Source organism: Mixophyes fleayi, chromosome 7 (genome assembly GCF_038048845.1).
Source record: "Mixophyes fleayi isolate aMixFle1 chromosome 7, aMixFle1.hap1, whole genome shotgun sequence".
Classification (NCBI taxonomy): domain Eukaryota; kingdom Metazoa; phylum Chordata; class Amphibia; order Anura; family Limnodynastidae; genus Mixophyes; species Mixophyes fleayi.
In genome coordinates, this window is record NC_134408.1 from 143,563,726 (window position 1) to 143,583,116 (window position 19,391).

At 43.3% G+C, this 19,391-nt stretch overlaps 1 protein-coding gene across 1 annotated transcript in view; it reads left to right on the forward strand.

The window, feature by feature from the left end:
- Positions 1 to 19,391, forward strand: part of TMEM163 (transmembrane protein 163) — a 94,350-nt gene that overhangs the window by 54,916 nt on the left and 20,043 nt on the right. Inside the window, exon 5 of the mRNA XM_075180960.1 lies at positions 10,304 to 10,400. Within this exon, the coding sequence (XP_075037061.1) occupies positions 10,304 to 10,400 (97 nt within the window). The remainder of the gene's footprint in view (positions 1 to 10,303; positions 10,401 to 19,391) is intronic.

The window sequence follows — 19,391 nt, forward strand, 5'->3', positions numbered from 1 at the left end:
ATTTAAGCATTATTCTCTCTGACCTGAGTTGTTCATGACTCTGGTTATTTACTTGTGACCCTGATCCTGACCTGGTTTGTTGTATATCAACTAGAGATGCTCAGGCTTGGTTCCTCGAGAACCAAACACACCCAAACTTAGGGGATCCGAGACGCGTGCCCTCAGAATTGAAATCGAGGCAATACGTCATCATGACGTCATCGGATCTTGCGAGTTTAGGATTCCTTTTTAAGACCCAACATAGCGGGGGGTGGGAGCAAGGGCGGACCCCCATTTTTCTTTTCTGCCACTGCTGTGTGCCAATGTGTCCTAGATGTGCTAGGAACTGCCGTGTGTTTGTGTCGTTGCTCTGTCACTTACCATCCAGCCAGGTCGCTGCAGTATTTGTCCGAAAGTGTATGAAAATAATATTGTGACCTGTGAGGTGGTCAAAATTAACTGCAAATGACTTGAAATTAGTGTTATTGAGGTTAATAATAATGTAGGAACAAAAAAGGAGCAAAATTATGTGATTTTAGCATATTTTAGCAATTTTTCTAAAAAATCCAAAACCAAAACCAAAACACAAGAGGGCGGTTTGCCAAAACCAAAACCAAAACCAAAACACGAAACTAATCCAGATCCAAAACCAAAACCAGTTCACGGGGGTCAGTGAGCAACTCTAATATCAACTATAATTCCTGTTATTTCCTCCTACATGGCCTGTTTTCTGCTGAGTCTAGTTAATAGGGCTGTGACCTCTCGCTTCCCCGTAGTGAAGACAATCACTCTTTTATTGGGGGTTCCCGGAGGTTTTCTTTAGGCCCTGTGTCTAAGATTTAGTCAGTGCCAATTGCCAACACCTCATTGGTTTCCCATACAGGACAATTCATTAGACATCCATTACGTGTAGCCATAGATGTACATTATACTCAAACATGTCAGAAAAAAACCTCACTAATGCCATAAAAAAAACAAAAAACCTAATCTTTTCATTACAATATTTTCTTTCCTCTCCTCACAGTGGCTGTCGTTACCATTTATTTTTTAAACCAATATAAAGCTTGCTGAATCTGTCTCCCCCTCTCATTTGCATACAATGAAACTGGAAAACCAGAGGCGATTTAAATAACTAAAAGAAAAATAAGCATGGCTTGAGGAATGACAAAGCTTATATTAATATATAGGAGGTTTGCATTGCACTCCTAAATGCAAAATTGGGACAAGCCCGCAACTAAATGACAGTACCGCCCCAGGGGCAAACGCAGGATATGTAGAGGGGGGTTTCCACACCACGCCGCCAGTGGGCGTGACCAGAATGCATGGGAGCGTGGCTATAATTTTAGACAGTGCTTGGCTGCTCTCCAGCTCTTCCTATCCCCATAATATACTTGGGCAATGATGCATGCACTACTGTTAGGTGCACGCAGCTCTCCCTTTTCAAGCAGAGCTGTGTGAAGTGGGAACAGGGTCCAGCCACTTCAATTATACAGTGCCCCAGGCTTGGAAGGGGGTTTCCAGGCACTAGTAAACCCCCCCCCCCCCCTCGATTTGCCTATGCGCCCTCTGATACAGACCTACTAACGGAGTCCTGCATACAGAAAGTTAGTTCTTTTAGCCTATGGAATCATTTTGGTTCCTCATTCACACCCGACCGACATAAAACTGCTTTACAAATAGGATGAGTGTTTGTTCCTTTGCTCACATCCACCGTTGCGTTCTTAAAGTTTAGAAGACGGCGTGATGTATTTTGCATGTGTTAAAGCCCACTACCGATACAATACATTGTATTAGTAAAAAAAGCGCAACGCATCACACCTGCATGAAACACTAACACATCACTAAAACGCACCAAAATAATGCGTTAATTCTATTGCATTGGTTTGAGCATATGTGTGAACGAGCCCTTAGTCTGCAGTGATATTTCCTATAATGCTGGTTTTCTTACTGTGTCGGTGACACGGTTGCTTTTAAATTGATGCATATTCTCTGCAGCACCAATAACTTCTTTATAAGTTGTTGTCTTAATAAAATCCAGTTCATAAATTATTCATTGTAAACCCCATGAGGAAGTAATCATATTCTCTGGGGTTTAACTCACCCTTGTATGCTTTGTGTAATATATGCGTTAAATTCTAGGCTCTTCCCCAGTAGTACTTGTGCCCAAAGGGGTATCTCAGACAGCGTCAAGGGGTACTTTACTACAACTCAAAGCAACATTACAAATACAAGCAGATTGTGAAACAGACACAACTAAGCAGAATGGGTATTTTTAAAACATTCAAATACATAAGGAGTGGCTTGGTATCCATTTAATCATATTTGGGGGGGCACTTTGATAAAATTTACACACACTAGGGGGTAAATAATATAAATGAAGATGCCAGAGGGTACTTGGAAGACATTTACACCTGGGCACATAGTAAAAAATGCTTGAAAAGCTCTGCATTAAATAATCATGTGAGTAGCTAGTTATATCCATTACTTCTGGGTACCAGTTGCTCACAGGATGTTGCTTAGTTGCCAACATTCTAAAATAGTATTTCCAGGAATACTTTGCTGCTGAACAAGTGCACCTTAGCCCGCCCCTTGCGTCACTGTCTCAGTATACCTTGCAAAAGTCCTGGAGAAGGGGAAAGGGGGCGAGTAAGTTGAATGCAGTAGTGATGTGTACGTGTGTACTGGGAGGTGCAACCTAATTAGATTTGGATGTATCCCCAGATACCCTTCTTAGGACTTCCGGGTCCCTGGTGTGACCCTCTAACCTTCAGATGAGCCACACATAAAATAATATATTTAATCAAAGAAACAGATACCTTCATATGTGTAATAACATATCAGAGGGTATTCCATACTGGCCAAATTTGGTACAAAGCTATCTGGGAGGGGGCTCCGCCATGAAGGTGTGGCCAAACGAATGTTGGGCTCCGTCCCCTGTCAAAATTTGGCCTATCAAAGCAGGGGGCGGGAGCAATGAAGAGGGCAGGCTGCGGGAGGTTGCCCTGCTCTCCCGGGAGTCCGGGAGAACTCCCAAAAATTCGGGAGTCTCCCGGACATTCTGGGAGAATAGGCAACTATGGGGTATTTTAGTGTTACAATCTATAACAAACAAATCTGACAGTAAAGCGGGAAAGAGCTGAGGGCCGCAAGGGAAGATTGGGAGGGGCGGCTGTTGCCCATCACTGGTCTGGCAGCGTCTGATTGGCTCTTTGCCCTGTACGTCACCTATTACAATCCATTCTGATTTCTTAATTGTCTTTTCCATTTGGACTATTGCAGGAAAGAGGATTCCCACAGGAATCTAATAAGCAGCAAAAAAAAAGGATGTGGGGGTGTTTGTATGCAATTACATTTATATGTAAAATGTCACGTTCACATTTATTAATAACATTGTGAAGATACTATTCTTCCTGTGTATTTGACACTTCCACAGATGACATAATCTTATCGGATAGGATAACGTGACTCTCACGTTTATAACTAACACTGCCAAGCCGCCCCGTCTATATTGGGTGCTAAGTAGACGCGTTTGTAAGCCCTATATAGAAATAAACCTGCATTTTGTTTTGGATGTCTCTTGAGAAATGCACGACTCAAAATATCTGTGTCAGACTGCAATTTTTGTGGCTGAACTTTTCCACGTACGTTTGAGAAGCAAAATGTTTTAAACTCTAAATCATGCCATATGTGTGTGGCAAAGTCCAGCTGAATTTCATGTGTCTTTTGCTGTTCTGTCTAAGCAGTTTTGTTTAGAGGGATCAACACGTCCGTGATTTGAATGTAAAATATCAGACTGGTGAAAAAACTAAAAACTATTTTTTTAGGAGTTTATACCATACTTGCCTACTTTCCTGGTATGTCTGTGAGATTCCTGAATTATTGGGAGACCTCCTGTACTCACGGAAGCGCCATCAAATCCAGAGCCAGATTTAGACCTCATGGGGCCCAAGGCAAGATACTGGTTTGGGGCCCCCTCCCTGAAAAAATCCATAGCACTATAGTTTTTAGCATAACATATACCCCTATTCAGGGGCTGGCCGGCAGACTTTAGCCCAGGGGGGCAAGCACATAGCACTGGCCCATAAGTAACGGAACATTTTAAAAGGTTGGTCTCACCGACGGCCTTGGGAGGGCCCTCTGGGTTGCCTAGGTTGCCTAGTGGTAAATCCGGCCCTGATCAAATCTCCCGGAAATGGATGGGGCATAATGACGCTGATTAATCCAACAACACTTACCCCCCCCATCTTGACACCGAAGGACCCCTTCCTGACGAGGATCGATGACAACTGATGTGGCAAGCGACTGGAAGCAATCCCGATGAATGGAGAACCCGCTGCGACTTCATGACGTCACTTACATCCGCAACGCTGTTATCGCTGCTGTTAGGGGAGTAATGTAAGTATGCGTCCATGTACAATGTACTTTACAAAGCGTTGTACATTGTACATGGACGCATACTTACATTACCCCCTTAACAGCAGCGATAACAGCGCTGCGGATGTGTGACCTCATGAAGTCGCGGCGGGTTCTCCATTCATCGGGATTGCTTCCAGTCGCTTGTCACATCAGTCGTCATTGATCCTCGTCAGGAAGGAGCCCTTTGGTGTCAAGATAGGGGGGTAAGTGTTGTCGGGGTAGTCAGCATCGATATGTTGACTACCACTGCCGGAACTGCACTCACTGGGCTAGAAAGAGCGAGTAGATATTGCGTGGTGAAGCCAATAGTGAATAGCCCACAGTCTCTCCCTCTTACATCTCCAGTACAGGATCAACCTTGTGTCTTCCTCTCCCCCACTTAGGAGCTGATTTATCAATGATAAATAAGCCCTACTGGGGCAAACATGGGGTTTTTAGCTGGCAATAGTGCTTTTATCTCTTTACGAAAGGCTTACCGGCGGAGATAACGCTGCGATCACCGGTGATAACCTCCTGCCAGCCGTGGCTTCCCCGTGCAAATTCTATTTCAGAATTACTTGATAAACAGTGCCAGTCTCTTGCTGCCTAGTCATTCTGAGACTTGTAGTGCCACAGCATCCGGAGATCCAACAGTGTCCAAGTCTAAGATAGGTTAAAAGGGTGACGGACAAGAAGGGAACTTACAGGAGTGGACTAAGAAATAGACAAGACAGGGACAAGCAAGAGGGACAGGACAACGGGTGACAGACAAGAGAAGGGCAAGAAACAAGAGATATAAAAAATAGGGTCAGGCAAGACACAAAGGAGTAAATGTATCAAGCTGAGAGTTTTCCAGCGGGTTTGAAAAGTGGAGATGTTGCCTATAGCAACCAATCAGATTCTAGCTGGCATTTTGTAGAATGTACTAAATAAATGATAGCTAGAATCTGATTGGCTTTTCAAACCCGCCGGAAAACCCTCAGCTTGATACATTTACCCCAAGGTTGTTTAATGGGTGGGTGTTATTGGGGTGGCAGTGACGAGTGTTAGGATTGCCCTATCTTAAGATTGTTATGCAAGCATCCTTTAAGTTCCAAATGTCTTTATTTAACTGCCCATGCAATTGTTTGTTTACCCCTCCTAAATACAGCTTAGTTATTTTACAAACGTCATTTCATCAGTGCCCAGACTGAAATATACAAACGATCCCATTCTGTCTGTGAGACGGATTACTACTGCCATTTAAAACATCACTAACAATTCATGTATTTTCAGAACATCTCTCTAATTCCAACAAGAGCCCGCGCCGTAGAGGAGGAGGAAGGGGGGGGGGGGGTGTAATATTGGCTGGTATATAGTGCAAGTAAATTTCCTTTGGACATCGTAGATCTGCAATGCAGTTCTGGGAGGAGAGTGTGATGCACATCCGCTATCCCTTGTGTTTTACTGTGTGCCTGGGTGTCATATTTCCCACAGTAAAATCCATAGAACGACTGTGTGTGTGTGTGTGTGTGTGTGTGTGGCAGATTGCGGCCTCGGAATAAGACAACGCAGCCAAATAGTGGGTGCCCAGTGGACGCTGCACGGCGTGCCGATGCGAGAGGCCAGCTGACGTCAGCCGTTATAGGAAAAGCTGCCGAGCTGTGCAGCCCTATGGCACGACTCAGCTGCGGATATAAAGCCTCTGCTGTCAGCAATAGAGTTATTTACTTATTATCATTCCGCAAAACTCTCAGAAAAATAAATCGAGTCCTACGTACCTAGTTACAAACCTGTTTCCCAATTCATTCCTTGTGCATAGATTTATTGCTTGTGACAAGGACACCTGCTTCCAAGGACATCACAACGCAGACGTATGCTTAGCCTAGGAGAAACAGGAAGGCAGAGTGTTCATATCGAAGGGGACTTAACAGATAAAGCAATTATAAGTGTTTGTGCCTCTAACGTGGAACTCTAACTGTTCACCACCTAGTTTTTATAGTTGATTGTCGGTTAAAAAATAATTAAGGTACTTTTGAACTACTGTACCTAAATGCAAATTAAGGGGTAGATTTATGAAATATAAAAAGGAAATGTGAAAGTCTGATTCTAGCTATAATTCTCTAGAATGTACTAGATAAATGATAGCTAGAATCTGATTGGTTGCTCACAGCGCTGGGGTCATGAGTTCAATTCCCGACCATGGCCTTATCTGTGTGGAGTTTGTATGTTCTCCCTGTCTTTGCGTGGGTTTCCTCCGGGTGCTCTGGTTTCCTCCCACACTCCAAAAACATACTAGTAGGTTAATTGGTTGCTAGCAAAATTAACCCTAGTCTCTTTCTCTCTCTGTGTGTGTGTGTGTGTATAGTAGGGATGGGGCAGAGACCGATGTGAATGAGTTCTCTGTACAGCGCTGCGGAATCAGTGCCGCTATATAAATAAATGATGATGATGATGATCTACCCCTAAGACTAAATCGGGGATTGAATTGATAACCAGACCATAGAACTTCCTCATTAGATTGTCAGCTCTAGTACTACCTGGCTAATCATCACACACTTCACACTCTAATTATGCCAGAAGTGCCCACCACACATTATATCACGAATGGCCCCACATATCTCTCTAACAGTACTCCAGTAATTATAGCTCCCATATTGATTATACCAGCAGCGCCTCATACATTAATTATACCATCTGTTTCCTACTACATTGATTAAACCATCAGTGGTTCACACATTGATTATATCATTAGAGCCCAACACTGATTATACCAGGAGTATCCATATTGTGGTTATCTTGTATACCAGCAATAATATACAGCCACATAGATGCCATTTATGATGTCAAGATTCAAATGCCACATTTAATGCCCAGTAACATCTAACATCCAGTGATAATGTTCAGTGAGATTTAATATCCAACAACAATACCCATTAATATGTCAGACAGACCAGGCTGCCGTTAGTGCTTTCCGTGCCAGGGCCAATTTTTAGTTCCAGTCCAGCCCATCAGTAATAATTATGGCCAGTTAGATACCCTATAAGGTGCCCTTTAGTTGTCAGTGGTGGCAAATAAGATGCCCATTAGTAGCCAGTAAAGGTAGTATGCCCAATAGCAGTGATGGGCAGTAACAAGCGGCCCCGCTATTTACCCACCTGCCGGAGGCACGAGGAGTAGCCTCCGGCCGACCCGCTTGCCCATTTTTGTCCTTGATACTTTTTTTTTCTAATAAAGATACTGTGTCAATATAAGAAGATTTACAGCAGCTTCCTTTGGACGCTGTGAGCTCGGTCACGTGCTTGTTACATCCCGCGTTGCTTGTCGGCGGCGGAGGAGCCGCAGCAGCGCCCCTGCACGAGAAACCTGTGATCAGTAACCAGGAGGAGCCGAGGATTAGCTCGCCATTACAGAGACACAGGAGGAGATAGTTCTCTTACAGAGGATAGTCAATGGCCTAGGCTAGCTTCTGGCTCAGCCTCCGTATGTCTTAGGAAGACAGAGGACCCTTGTTTTATAGAAGAGAATATTTCCTTTCACGTGTTTCAAGAATTGATTCTAAGATTTCCTGGATGATATAAAAATAAAAACATAGTAAGCTCAGCATTAACCAAATAATCACAACCCTTACATAAGTCTAACATTAACAGATGTACTGATTTTAAACCTACAGCAAGCCCTTACCATTATCATTATTATAATTATTATCCTTTATTCCTAAAGCACTGACACATTACACAGCAATGTACATGGACGGGATCATGACACAAAGTACATACAATGACCTGAAACAGAAGGTAAAGATGGCCCTGCCCCAGTGAGCTTACAATCTAAGAGACACAAGTCCTATCTCGTTCTCCAAAATTAAATCAGTGCTTAACACAGCTTTGGTTTTGCCAGACAGCGGGCAACACGGCAATTTTGAAATAAAGAAGGGGTCAGGGGGCACGTTGTGGAGGCCTGGTGGTGTCACAAGGGGGCGTGTCCATGTGGGATATAGCCACACCCTCTGATGGCATATCTAGAGCCTTTAAAACAGTTCCCTACCCTAGCGCTGCCTCACGTATTAGTATGCGCTGTGCAGAGCGGCACCGAGCTGTCAGGGCGGTGGGCCGTTCCCCCCAGAATTGGGGGTGTGCTGCTTAAATTAGGATGTAGGAAGCACGGTTATACAAGAAAAAGTATATTAATCTTAACGCAATCTTCATTTTGGTATGCCCTAGCATATTTTAGGACATAATTGTAAGTTACCCCTTGTGGCCCACTAATGTCTTAAAGATACCCTTCTTATTTGGTACACCCCCCCCCCCCCCCCCACACACACACACAGATACATACAATTACAATTTTAGCTTTATAGTTTTCTTTAGTTTCATTTTTAGTTTAAAAAGTGACAAAATTTCTAGCTTTCTACTCTTCATTAATATTTGGATGTGACATTCAGGTTAGGAATTATATTCAGTGATATCAGGTGCGCTGGACGCATCTCCACGGAAACGATTGGCGCCTGTATAGGTGACAGTATTAGAATCATGTCATCTCCATGGAAACCATCTCTCTGCACAATATGAAAGATCAGAGAAACGATTTGATGATGGGAAACGTATATGTGTAAGGAGAAGTGACCCAGCGGCACGCTGGCAATGTGTCGGAACAGATTGAATTACTAAGAAAAATTGGAAACAAATGGAGGCCTACGCAAGGACGTAGCTGAGATACAACTGAGAGCAGCGGAAAATGGGTTATTATTTTTTTTATACGTTAGAGAAGCAGCGGATACCAGATAGAGACATGAGAGTAAGGAACAGATGAACGATTCTCTAGGAATTCAGTTCACAGAAGGAATTCACTCTATGAGCCAATTGGTTCTAATTTTACCCAATTGATTAAAAAAAATTGTTATCACTGATTCAAACAAAGAATTGATTTAAAAGATGTTTTAAATGTATAAAAGGTTGTTTATAATGTAAGTTTGTTTTTTAACGATTTTTGTTTTCGTGGACTTTGTTGTTTGAAACAATGGGGTCTAGTTAGTCAAAGGTAGTTAAGCCCTAAATAATGTGAAAATGGGAGTTTTGACAGGATTTAGGGTTTTTCCCTATTTACCAAAGCACTTGGCCAGAGAAGACAATCCCTGGCAGTCGCACAGGATACCAGGACTGGCGACTCCTCTTACCGCCGAGTGTCGTTTAGTCGGCCCACCGACATTTTCTTAACATATTGGCCAAAAAAAGATTTTCAATCGCTGTGATAAGCAGTGATCGAAAATCTTATTAACATAGAGGTCTTAGTAAATATTCCCCATTATTTTAAAACACATCTTTGTTCAGAATTTCCTTATTCCTCGGAGCACTACCCCCTCTCCCATAACATAACAGCTAATTGGAATTCCTATGTAAAAAAACATGAAAGTGGTATTATGTATCAGTCTATACATATGGAATAAGAGTGGATACTGAGTTAGAACCATCATAACAGGGGCAAACGCAGGATTTGTAGAGGGGGGTTCCCACACTACCCGCCAGTGGGTGTGACCAGCATGCATGATGGCGTGGCTATAATTTTAGACAGTGCTTGGCTGCTCTCCAACTCTTCCTATCCCCATAATATACATGGGCAATGCTGCGTGTACTACTGTTAGGTGCACGCAGCTCTCTTTTCGAGCAGAGCCGTGTGAAACGGGGGCAGGGTCCAGCCACCTCAATTATACAGTGTCCCAGAGTTGAATGGGGGTTTCCATGCACTAGGAACCCCCCCCCCCCCCTTCGGTTTGCCTATGCACTATGTTTGGCATTGGAAGCGGGTGACGAGAGGCAACTTGTGAAATTCAGTGCAGTTTGAGAATTTGCGCCACAAATGCGATTTTTCATATGTCTCTAATAGCGATGACTTTTTAAGAGCTCAAGTTAATTCCAAAACTCTCAGCCTTGTATTCTGCTTAATTCCACAGAGCCTGCGTTATCCTAGGAGTGATATTCCTGCTGTCATCGCTCTGCATCGTGGTGAAAGCTATCCATGACCTTTCCGTCCGGATGCTCCCAGAAGTGGTAAGATATGTTTCCCAGCTTATGAGATTAATCTGTCCAGTACGGTCACTGTGTCTCTCTTCTTTAACAATGACAGTATACCTAGGTGCTGACCAGAGAGGGTACAGACAACCAGCACTGTGTATACCATCAGTCAGATTGTTATTCCACTAAAGCAGCTGTAACAGACCAAAAAAATCTAGAACTCCCAACTGTCCTGATTTTGGTGGACTGTCCCACTGTCCTGTCCATCATTTAAATTGTCCAGATCAGTGGAGGAATTTTTTTTTTAATTAATGTAATTAAAAAAAAAATGTTTTGTATTAATGTATTGATGGCCATTTTGTTACAGCGCAGCCTCCTGGTCAGGAGGAGAAGTGCTCTGAGGGAACAACCTGCACAGAAATTATTCCTTCCCCTGAAGATCCTGCTGATCTTATGGCAAAAATTCAATATATTCTGTGAACACATGCGAGGGTCTGGGGGGTTAAAATTAGGTTGTTAATATTTCAGGATGACTGAGTGGTTGTTTTGGGGTCAGTGAGGGTCAAGTTATTTGTGAGTGCCTAGGGTATTTAGGCTGCCTGTGTGGGGGTTTTGTGGTGATGAGGCATTTCAGGTGTGTGTTTAGGTGTTATGGGGGTAACTTGAAGTGATTTCGTGTGAGGCTTAAGGTGATCTGGGTGTTTTGGGGTTATTTGAGCAAGACACACCCACTTCTCGCAAAAGACATGCCCACTGAGCGGTACGAGACACGCCCCTCCATTTCAGGTATATCGGTCACCTACACACACATAAACCTCTCAACATTCAGAATCACAAAACTGGGACAAAATAAGCCCCCGTCCACTGTTCCATCTACACTCTGCCCACCAATGCTCCATTTTAGGTAAACCTCATCCACTTTTGGTCAAGTCCCCCCCCCCTATCACTTTTGCAGGATGTCCCCATAAAATTGTGACAGTTGGGATCTATGCTCACAGTGGAGGCAGCCATTTTTGTAGGCTCAAACCACATTCATGAGAATGCAGCCAATCAATTCACTAGAAACTAGTGACATCACCAAGGCCTGGGGTGCACTTGGCTCCGAGTGAATTGATGGGATGAACGTTGGTGCAGCACAGATAACATGGCGTCCAACTGGAGATGCTCACTGACCCCCGTGAACTGGTTTTGGTTTTGGATCTGGATTAGCTTCGTGTTTTGGTTTTGGTTTTGGCAAAACTGCCCTCTTGTGTTTTGGTTTTGGATTTTTTAGAAAAATTGCTAAAATATGCTAAAATCACGTAATTTTGCTCTTTTTTTGTTCCTACATTATTATTAACCTCAGTAACACTATTTCAAGTCATTTGCAGTCAATTTTGACCACCTCACAGGTCACAATATTATTTTCATACACTTTTGGACAAATACTGCAGCGACCTGGCTGGATGGTAAGCGACAGAGCAATGACACAAACACACGGCAGTTCCTAGCACATCTAGGACACATTGGCACACAGCAGAGGCAGGAAAGAAAAATGGGGGTTCGCCCTCCCTCCCACCCTCCGTGATGTTGGATTTTAAAAAGGAATTCAAAACTCGCGAGATCCGACGATGTAACAATGACATTTTGCCTCGTTTTTTAATTCCGAGGGCGCGCGAAAGTACCAAACCGACTCGGCTTGGTACTCAGATCCCCTAAGTTCAGGTGTGTTCGGTTCTCGAGGAACTGAGCCTGAGCATCTCTACTTCCAACACTGTAGGTGACTGGTCCTCTTTAAATACACTGAACATTTATTTTGAAAACAAAATGAGCTGTGTTCATTAAAGAAGTGGTTTTTGCACCAAAATGTATTTCAGTTTCCTCTCTCGTGACTGTAGTGTAGCAAAATTGCTTTCAAAAAATTGCTTCTCTATCACATTTATCATCATTAGTTGTCACCAATGATTGTTGGTTTTTTTTTACTAAAAAGTTGCCAAAACTAAGAAGAAAGAAAGATGTTTTCAGTCACGGGTGTCACGTACTTGCCTCTTTTTTTCCCTCCCCTCCGGACGATTGTGAAGGGGGAGGTCAAAGAGGCAAGAGCAGGGAAAAGCACCATCGCGACCCTGCTCCCGCAGTGCAGTTCTGTGATTCGCTTCACCGCAAAGTGTGGGGCGTGTCCACGATGACCCAAATCGCTGCAAATCTTTTCATCACAGCCCCACCCACTTCTTAAGAAAATAGGGCGGGGTCAGACATTAATCAAAATATTCAGAAAATATCTTCTGTTTCTGTCGGCTGCAATTCATGGCAGATTGTAGCACAAGAAAAACATTCCTTTGTGACTATACTCCGCCCAGCACATGTTAAGATGAACGCCTCCGTTTCCCTCTCAGGGGAACCCTAGATTTGCAGAAAAATCGGAAGAGGTGAATGCGCGCCACAAAAGTGTTAATGTCACATCAAAGTTCAGCCACCTATCACCATAAAGTCACCTCATTATTTAAATAATTTCAATCATCCTGCTCCTGAAATATCTTTTTTGCACTGTTCCACCAAACCTGGCGCACTTACTTCGTACTTGGCAAAAAATGCTGACTCCTTCCAGGGGAGGGCTGGCAAATTTTAGCCCCGGGGGCAAGACTCAACTCAGCAGCCTATTTTAATGGGGAAAAAATGCAGGTGGCCAAGTGACCCAAACCAAGGTAGCCTACTATGGTACCGGTCGGGGGGCATATGCCCTCTGCCACACAGCACAGCCTGCCCCTGACTCCACCCAACATTCCTGTTGGCAGGTGGAGACTTCTATTTCTCCAGGAAATGTCGCCATCTTCGGCGCGCACCTGCGCAAATCATGCAGACGTTCTCCCCTTGTTTTCCTCCCACATTCCAAAAACATACTGCTCTACCTTTGAGAATATTTCCCATAGTGATCGAATTAATTCCAGTTATTTAAGATGTGGGTAGAAAGTGATTCTTCTTGTTTGGGGAGGGGGCGACAATTACCTTGACATGAACTGTATGTGATTATATCATCTGCAGCCGCCAGAATGACTCTGTCCTCCGCTCCGTCAGTGTCATCTGAATGTGCCACGTTTATTACATTTTAGCTAATTGGGAAAATGAGGAAGACAAAAAAAGGAAGTGACTCAAGAACCAGATTATCTATTTGTGACATTGGTTTATAAGCCACATGAAAACGAGGCTAATTGCATTTCCTGGGCTCAGCATCAGATGCTAATTAGTGTTTTAATGCAAAATGGAATTAAACATGGAGCAGGAACAAATATTTCTGTATGTTCATTATACATCTAGTCTTTTTGCAATTAACCACATTAGCTCTAAACCCAAACTAGATGAAAGCATTGCCACCGATGCAATGAGCAGCCTATCTGGCTGGAATGGTAACATGATTATTAAAATGCATCATCATCAATGCAAACTAGATTGTTATGTTCAAAAGGTAAATGATAGAGATCCTTGGACCTATGGGTTTAGCTGTCTCGTTACGTCACAGCTCCCCCACCTGGTGAGGAGTGGGTATGATGTAGATTGTGGAGCGGCTCTATCACGATGCCCAATATATTTACATACGGGGGTGGGGGGGGACTTTTTCCCGGTGATGTCTCCTGAATGGAGATTGTTTTGTACACTTACTAGGCACTATGTACAGGGGCCAACGCAGGATTTGTAGAGAGGGGTCTCCATGCCACACCGCCAGTGGGCGTGACCAGCATGCTTCGGGGCGTAGCTATAATTTTAGCCAGTGCTTGGCTGCTCTCCAACTCTTCCTATCCCCATCATATACACGGACAATACTGTGTGCACTACTGTTAGGGGCACACAGCTCTCCCTTTTCGAGCAGAGCCGTGTAAAGCAGGACATACCTCCCAACTGTCCCTACAATCAGGACAAAGTCCTGACTGAGTGTGTCAGAACAGTTGACAGACTGTCCTGCACTCTCCTACCTGTTCTTGCTGCTTTCAATACCTGTTGGGGAGAGATGGCTGTGAACAGTGCAGACAGAAACGATCTGCACACAATCTGCAAAGTGGCTGGTCCCGGGGCAGGGTCCATCCACCTCACGCATTCAGTACCCCCGGAGGAGGGATTCTAGGCACTAGGAACCCCCCCAGGCACTAGGAACCCCCTTCCCCTCCCCTTCCCGGTTCGCCTATGATGTAACTACTACTAAAACCCAATGTTATAGGGTCATTTTAACATGAGGACACCATCGGTGTTTAGAGATGTCCAAATTATTCGATTTGGTTCCAAATTCAATAGATTTTTGGGTTTGACTGCCGTGGTCAACCTGCCCGTTAATGGTCAACCTCAAAATCAAGTTTGCAGTTTGAAGATCGAGTTCACAGCTTGCTGTTTAATTAAAAAAAAAAAGGCAAAAAAACCCAACAAAAAATAATACAATCTGGTCTCACTGCAACAGACTTTCCCCATCTCCTTTCATCCTCTTCTGGTTTCATTTGGATTTTCCTCCAGGTTTCTCCTCTGCGACCTTCACCCATTGACAGGTTTCTAATATTACTTTCCTCAATGACCTTGCAAAATATGACCCTTTCCCCTCGCACACCTATCACCAGTACCTACAAATACGTCCTTTCTCCCAGTCCTCTGTTACCAGAATCTCTGCCAGGCCATTACCGGCATTTGAACACCACTGACCCCTCTTAAAGGGTTCTCTGTTTTACCAAACAATGTTATCCTCCACAGGATCAGAGAACTCCTCACACAAATGCTCCTGGGAAGGGACCTCATTGAGAAGCTCGATGCTGAAGACTGGTCAGATATTTGGGCCTGAGTAGTGAAATCCTCAATTAGCATCCGAATCAAGGAGAATGCTTATACGCTTCTGTACCGATGGTACCAAGTCCCAATGAAACTACATAAGATCTTCCCCAATGCGTCTCCCCTTAGTTGGAGAAATTGTCATACTCTTGGCACATTCCTTCACATTCGGTGTTTCTACCCGGTCCTATGGAGATTCTGATAACATGACGCATAGGGGGAGATTTAATTATATTATTACCGTTACTACAGTAATTTCAATGCTGATTTTTGCTCACAACTCCCTATTTTTTATATATATTGTTTCATATCCTCAGTGATTGTTCTGTGTTCACTTGTATAGTAATTGTTTGTACTTGTTCTCCAACTTGATGGTCAAAATAAAATATTATTTAAAAACAAAAAACATAATAAACTATAAATAGAATAAACTATAAAAATTTTGACTGTTCTAGCTAAAAGGGCTTTGCCCTATACATCAAGGGGTGCTATCAACAGCCTCCGCTGGCGATAGAAAGCTGCCAGCTATTTGACAAGGATTTTGGCGCGAACAGAAGATAATGAATGGAAAAAAATATGTTTTTTGATTGGTTAAAACATTTCTTAATTTGACAATAGCTATATTTATTTTGTTTAGAATTTCATTTTTGTTATTATTTTTTTTTAAAATAGTGGAACTGAAAGCCCAAATCTGACAATAGGTGATTTTCTATTGCTCTGTGTGTTTGGCCCATAAGTATTTCCATATAGAAGCTGACAGTCTGTGTCCTGGTGTCTTTATATGGTCACTGGAATTCTTGGCGATGTCTGTTATCCTTTTAATTTACAGGAGGCGTCCATTATCATCATCATCATAATTTATTTATATAGCACCACTAATTCCGCAGCGCTGTACAGAGAACTCATTCACATCAGTCCCTGCCTCATTGGAGCTTACAGTCTAAATTCCCTAATATAGACACACACTCACACACAGACAGGCAGAGAAGGAGACAGACAGAGAGAGAGAGAGACTAGGGTCAATTTTTGATAGCAGCCAATTAACCTACCAGTATGTTTTTGGAGTGTGGGAGGAAACCGGAGCACCCGGAGGAAACCCACGCAAACCCAGGGAGAACATACAAACTCCACACAGATAAGGCCATGGTCGGGAATCGAACTCATGACCCCAGTGCTGTGAGGCAGAAGTACTAACCACTAAGCTGCATTATTCCATATAGATGTATTGTCCGTCTCCCTTAAAAAAAAATACAAGTGAAATGTTAGTCAATGACTCTAATTCACCTATTTATAGGCAGACATACAGTATACATTACTTAGTACGCGAGATCTTATCCCCACTTTTGCAGAGGTCTAAGAATCGATGTATCATGTAACTAGTCTTATATTACAGCCCCCCCTGCTGGTGACTAGACACTATTACCGCTGCTCTTGCTGGCATTAATATGTGACAGGGAGGATGGAGTTAATCCTTTGCCTTTGTTTTAATATAGCATATTTCTCTCATGGGACCGAAAGCTCTTTACAATACTGAGAGAACGGCGGCCGCTGTCCTGGGTGCACTCAGCAAGCCACTGTTCCCTTTCATCTGCTCCGTTAATGGCTTCTTTGCAGAGGTTACAATCTGATTTCATGGCGTCTGTGACCCAGAGGACATTGAGTGTTGTCCAAGGTCACTGTAAAAAGCAACACGATGCTGAGAGTTTTGGGGCATTTTTATAAGGACTATAGGTTTTGTAATTGTTTTTTTTATTTAATTATAACATTGTACAATACAGGGCAGTGTGTGCAACCATCGGATGCCATACATTAATGTGAGCCTTAATATGATTCGTGCAATGCAATGGAATTTGAGATGACAGTAAAATGTAATTACATTACATTACATAGGTCTTACAGTGGTACAGTGTATTTTTACAGATGAAGGTTACCAGCATCATACTAATTTGAGGAAGCTCTAATTAAAATATATTTTAAAAACCCCAAACCCTTGCAATGTCTCCGTTTCGTATGATATATTGTGCCAGTGTGTCTGGTACGTTGGCTCCGTACAGATAGTCACTATATTTGCTCTCATTTTCAATTGCAATATCTGGGAAGATAAACCAGTTTATAGCTCTTGGATGAGGGAATGTCAGACCACCTCCAATATTTAGCTATTGTCAAATTATCTTATAAAAATGTGGTCTGGATGAGTACTTGCTCTGTGTCTGATTAAACTGAAGTCCTTATTTTAAAGAACTGTTGGGTCGGGGCAACACGGTGGCTTAGTGGTTAGCACTTCTGCCTCACAGCACTGGGCTCATGAGTTCAATTCCTGACCATGGCCTTATCTGTGTGGAGTTTGTATGTTCTCTCCGTGTTTGCTTGGGTTTCCTCCCACATTCCAAAAACATACTAGTAGGTTAATTGGCTGCTAACAAATTGACCCTAGTCTGTCTCTGTCTCTGTGTGTGTGTGTGTGTTAGGGAATTTAGAGTGTAAGCTCCAATGGGGCAGGGACTGATGTGAGTGAGTTCTTTGTACAGCGCTGCAGAATTAGTGGCGCTATATAAATAGCTGATGATGATGTTTTGGTAAATCCTGTGTATAAATGTTAGTTGGGTTCGTTAGTTACCAGCGAATACATTTAATTGTATTGGTATCTTTTGGACTTTCTCCCAATTCTCATCACTTATGAGGCCTACCTCATCCTCAAACAGGGAGGTATGGCTATATCCCACTAACAGCGCTTCAGGAGGGGGAGAGGGGGTTGTACGAGCAGTACGGGGGAAGGGGGGCTGGACCTGTTCTACTAAAAAATAGAAGTAGCAATTAGGTAAAGTTAGACCTTCTAGACCGAATTTCAAAAGGTGATCTACCTGAGTCTAGGTATTGAGCCGCTCAAATCAGTTTGGATAAAAGGTTACATATTTGTTTAAATAAGATCTTGGGGACAAAAACTGGGGAGTTGATAAATATAATTTAAATGCAGGATTTTTGACCAAATTAATTCTACCCACTAAAGATAGTGAGAGTTTGTCCCTTTAATATACTCAATAATTAAAGGAATAATATATTCCATTGCATCCAAGCTTACTGTGACCCCTAGATATTTCAATTGACCTTGGTACACTAGTTGGTGAGGATGTGCTGATGTTCAGAGGTTTTCTGTGTCTTTTTGGAACAATACCAAGATGTGCCAGCTGATTTCAATCCCTGAGAGTTCCACATAAAGGGCTCACCGTGTATGTTCCCATAAACTTCACATCAACCTTAGAATTCTAAACATTTGCATGCAAATAAACACACGGAGACATGTATAAGTTATTAAAAATTGCCAGAACTTTTATTATGATTTTGTATTAAACTAAAACCTATGATGGCGGAGAAAGGGCACTGCGAGACAGCTCTCAAGCTGATAACACTATCACATGGGGACTGGCGCAAACCGCCGTAAGTCCACAAACCAAAGGGAACAAATCCCATCGCCACTTGCGCTGAGTTGGCGTCAGAGTGACTGCCCCTTTCAAACTCACGCTGTCCTCCCTCACTGAGCCGGACAGGGACCCTCCTCACCGAAGGACCAAAAAAGGAGTTACTGGTGCCTCTAAGGGGACAGTGACCTGCGACCAACTACCTGTGCGCCCACTAATCAGCCGCTGAACGCAGTGCCTTCCTACCGCTAACGTTAACACATAAGTACTCAAACTGAGGAGTGGGTGGGTGGGATCTCGTGCTGCAGAGTGAAGCAGACCAGGAAGTACATCCTACTATATTCAATGAAGGTCCCTCCCACAGGAGCTGCCATTGGTCGTTCCCAACCCTATGTTAACCCCTTCAGGTAAGTGTTCAGCTTGCTACAAACACTGTCGCCCTTTAAGTGCGTTCATCCTAAAAGCCTCACTTGTCAAACAAATCGATAGCTGCAAATCTGAGTTTTTTTTTACAGAGGCCTGGGGGTCAACAATGTGCACTAACATTTCATCAGCATAAAGGGAGATCTTTTCCTCCATCCCTCCAATTTCAAGGCCTATAAGTCCGAGATTGCTTCGCACCCTTCGCTGAAAGAAAGAAGTAGATATTTGATATCCTAAAATGTGTCTTTTGGATTTGTGTACAGAACTCTGGTCCAATACAAACAGTTTGGCCCAATGCCCATTTTCTTCATGGTCACGGAAAGTCCCATTCGCTAGCGTTCTACGCCTTGCGGGCAGTGGTTGCGCTTGTGCCACACAGCGCTGGGGTCATGCTCCAAGCAGGGAC